The 4,272-nt window shown below is 44.5% G+C and overlaps 1 protein-coding gene across 1 annotated transcript; it reads left to right on the forward strand.

Moving 5' to 3' along the window:
* The first annotated feature begins 225 nt into the window (after window positions 1-225).
* LOC101304722 (probable LRR receptor-like serine/threonine-protein kinase At4g29180-like) lies at window positions 226-1,242 on the forward strand. The gene is made up of 2 exons (XM_004289719.1): window positions 226-411; window positions 537-1,242. Exon 2 carries the CDS (start codon window positions 691-693, stop codon window positions 1,159-1,161), a length of 471 nt encoding a protein of 156 aa, XP_004289767.1. The 5' UTR covers window positions 226-411; window positions 537-690; the 3' UTR covers window positions 1,162-1,242.
* Window positions 1,243-4,272: the final 3,030 nt, after the last annotated feature.

Genomic DNA, 4,272 nt, shown 5'->3' on the forward strand with positions numbered 1-4,272 from the left:
TCATTTTTTTATTTTTTTTATTTACATATGTCATGCTTGGAGAAGTGAGAAAGATAATTGCCATTGCATCATTTCACTTTCATTTCTGTGTTTGTGCTTATTTTGTACCTATATAACTTTATCATCAGGTTCTCGTTGCTTTCATGTCCGAGAGAGGAGGAAATAGATACTCGTAGTTCGTCATTCTTGGATAATGGAAGCATCTTATTAGAGGATCTCATTGCTTCCTGCAATGGAAAATATAATCCCATTCGCAATTACTCTGCTGATGAAATCATGAGGGCAACCAACTGCTTTGATCCTTCTGGCGTGATGCAAAAAGATTCATCCTACAAAATGTTCCAGGGTTTTCTTGACAACCGGTCAGTTATCGTTAAAAAGTACTTCACTGTGCACTGGCTTGCTGCGGAGGTAACTAGGTCAATGGCGATTCGTGACATTGTCATTTCGATACAGATGAGCACCCACAAAAATATTTTGAAACTTTTGGGATGTTGCTTAGAGTATAATACCAGCTCTGGTGTATGAATATGCAGCGAAAGGGGCTCTCAACTATGGAGGAGGTTATGGGGATAATGAGTCCCTACCGTGGAAAGCTAGGTTGAGTATTGCAAAGCAGCTTGCTCATGCAATTACATATCTACATGCTGCATTTCCAAGGCCTATCATTCTCAGGGATTTAAAACCCATATGTTTTTTTTAGACAATGACTATGTTCCCAAAATCTGCAACTTTGCAGTTTCCATAACCATCCCACGGATGCAGTCACATGTTGATGCTGATGTGATATATACACCTGGGTATGTTGACCCTAGCTACTGGGCCAATCACAGCATTTCAGAGAAGACTGATGTTTATACTTTTGGTATTGTATTACTTGTATTCCTAACAGGACGAGAAGCAGTGGTAAGAAATGAGGCAGGAGAATATGAGTACCTTAAACCATATGTGAAATCACATGATTCTGATGGCCAAGTTCATATCATTGTGGATCCCAAAATATCTATGGAGGTAGGGGAAGCTGAGCCAGCACACCAGCAATTGCTTGATTTCCTAACACTGGCATTGTTATGCACTCAAGATAAAAGTGAAGCAAGGCCAGAAATGATCGATGTGGCCAAAGAACTTGTACGAATTGAGAATTGTATCTCAAGCGGCTAACAACATTGGTTTGCATTTCAGTATTACCTCTGTCTCTCATCTTCTTTGTACTTTGGGGTTCAACATTCAAGGGTACTTGTTTGTTTCATTTGTTAACAAGACTTGTATTCGACAGCTGCACTTGTTACTTAAAACTTGGTCGCTCCAGGTACTATATGATTCAGCTTTCTACACTAAAATTCACATCATCCCAACCGCCATCATCGTCACTTTGATCAGACGTCATGCGCACAACTATGAACTTCAGCAACAACAGCTTCCAGTTCAGCAGCAACATTGGTTTCCATTGATCTCTTCATTTTTATCCATCTCAGGTTTTATCACTTCCCCCTTGTTTCTGCAAGATCCCGTAGACCTTGTATAAGCTCTTTGGCGTGATCTCTGCTCTTTGATTGCCGTTGACTAGATACCTGCAAAAGGAGATTGACCGGGACTTTCCGGTCTTTCTCTCTCCGATGATTAAATCAGTTATGTGGTAGGTAGAGTATTTAATGCTAGGAGATTTCTTACCGTTTTGGTTGACTTCAACATTGTATTTATAGCCCCGCGTTGATTTATATCTTGCTTGTTATTCGATGTGGGACAAATATACTACTGAGGTCTGTTTATTTGACCTTCTGTGGAGCGCCTCCCTCCCAGCCCATACTGTTGTAGCTTCCAGGATGAGGCCTGCTCGATCAACCTCATGCTGGGCTTCACAGCATCGTGGGCCAGGCGAGGTATTTATCGACTACCGATTACAAGTCCCCCCAAATTCTTGTTCAAGACACGTCTTGAGTGGGGACTTAAAGTAGCCCACGATTTATCAGATTTTCAACGGGTACCCGTTCCTAGTTCCCCCAAGTTCGTACTCATGACATGTTTGAACGGGTTATTGTTGCAATGGAAGGTAGCAAGCCTTTCCATATTGTGTGTTCTTGCTCGAGCGTAGGGTATTATCCCCGCGTGGGTTATCAGGCCACTATTCTCCGTGTGAAGGGAATGATATGAACTGCCCAACTCCATCTCTCCGGGAGCTGTACAAGGGACTTACGGTTCTCATGGTTCCAGTTGTTGCCCATGCTTCCCGGTGGTACGTTTCCGGGGTGGTATGCTTTGCCCGTTGGTTCTTGCTCGGGTGTGAATATGAAGTTGTACGTGTCTTCCTGTTAGTTCTTATCTGGGACTTCCAATTTTCATTTCTCCGGGTCGTACTATTTTCAGTTTGATCTCGCTGGATTTACTGGTGGGTCTGTGGTCTCCCTCTCGGTGAATTATGAATTATGCCTCATGGTTTGCCTCTCGGTGATGACTTATCTAGCGTAATAATTTCGTGCAGTCGTTGCAAGTTTCCCACTGCTGAGAATCATCCGGGAGCGTTTGGGACGTTTGCATTAGCATGTTTTGTGCAGTACTTCTTCCAAGGGCAACCGGTCCCGGAGAGTTGAATACGGGATCCCGGACTGTGGTTTTGGGGTTAGCAGCCGGGGTTGGTGGTTTATTGTCAGAGTATTAATTGCATGTTCGCCAGGTGGCGCTGTAGGGGGGACTGAAGGGACGTGCAATTTGCATGTCGTTTCAATCCTCTTTTCTTCGAGAAGCTACCACTTAGCGGGACACGTGGCGTGATCTTACGGTGGAACTCGATGGCTCTAATTTCCTCGTTTGCAGCAAATGCTTATTTAAGAATTAAATTCAGTTTACCCCATTGTGGTTTAGAGGTGAATTCATGTTAGTCCCTAAACTTTCAATTTCATCAGATTACCCCCCGAGCTCTTGTTTTTCTGTCTGCCGTCTCCTATTACTCATGCTCTGTCCAATTGGGACGTTGAAATTTGATGACGTTTAGGGGGTTGAGAAGCTAAATTACCAGAAAAACAAGAGCTCAGGGGGGTAATCTTATGAAATTGAAAGTTTAGGGACTAACACATGAATTCACCTCTAAACCACAGTGGGGTAAACTGAATTTAATTCTTTATTTAATGTGTGGGGGGGGGGGAACCAAGGCGACTTTTCCCCCCGTTTCGTATATATGCCTCAGTCCCCCCAGTTTCTTCTTCTGCTTCTCTGTTTCATTCCTCTTCTGTTCTTCTGTTCTCTCCTTCGTTTTCTTCACTGTCTGCACTCGTTTTTCTCTATCCACACTTTTTTTCTTCGTTTTCTTCTTCTGCTTGTTTTGTGTTCTCTGTTTCGAAGCGCTTTTCAAAGTTTGCAGAGAAATAAAAGCTTTTCGTTTGTTCTATCGCCGGTTTTCTACAATTGCAAGGTGCGCTCCGATTCCTGCTCCAGCGAGACTTCGGCCTTTACTATCTGGTGAGTATTGTCTCTCCTTGCTTTTCATATTTCAAAGCAGGCGTTAGGTTTTTGTTCTGGTTCAAACCTAGGTATTTTTCTGGTTTCTGGGTTTCATGCTTGTGTGAGTTAGGGTCGCGTACGAGTTGTGCATCTTCTCGTTGGTGACGACGTGGCTAGGTAAAACTGATAGGTCTTAGGTTTTTTTTGTTTAAGGTAAATGGATCATAGGGCAACTAGCACTAATGGCTCCAGCGCCTCTCAGCGGTCTCTCGCTGATGACGACGAAAGGATGGAAGGATATCTCCAGCGACCTACCCGCAATGTTCCCGCTCGGGCTTCTTCTCCCTCTGAGTCTTCTTGCTCGAGTCCTGACCACACAGATGTTCCCGCTCAAGTCAGTGGTGCGGGGGTAGTTTTTGAGGCTATACCCATCACCCGGACCTTACACCGATTGGAGGATGGCAGGGTCTGTGATGAGCCGGTGTGTAGCTTCACACCGAGGAGATCAAACGTTTCAAAGAGGAGTGGAACATTCTCTCAGACCTCCCGCTGTGTGGATTACGTCCCGGAGAATTAGCCTGCGCTCCTCAAGATAATTTCATCGCAGTGCATGACAATATGTTTAGGAACGGGTTCTCGGTGCCGCTTCCTCAATACATCCAATACATACTGAGCATGATGCAATTGACTCCCAGGCAGGTACCTCCAACTCAATGGTGCCAGCTCCTAGGACTCAGATGTTTGTACTTTCTATCCAACATGGGGTGGCCCATGATTAACGAGTTCTGCGCCCTGTACTGGTTGTCGTATTCGAAGAAGACTGGGAGCTCCGGGTGT

The sequence above is a fragment of the Fragaria vesca genome, linkage group LG2 (assembly GCF_000184155.1).
Source record: "Fragaria vesca subsp. vesca linkage group LG2, FraVesHawaii_1.0, whole genome shotgun sequence".
In the NCBI taxonomy this organism is placed as follows: domain Eukaryota; kingdom Viridiplantae; phylum Streptophyta; class Magnoliopsida; order Rosales; family Rosaceae; genus Fragaria; species Fragaria vesca.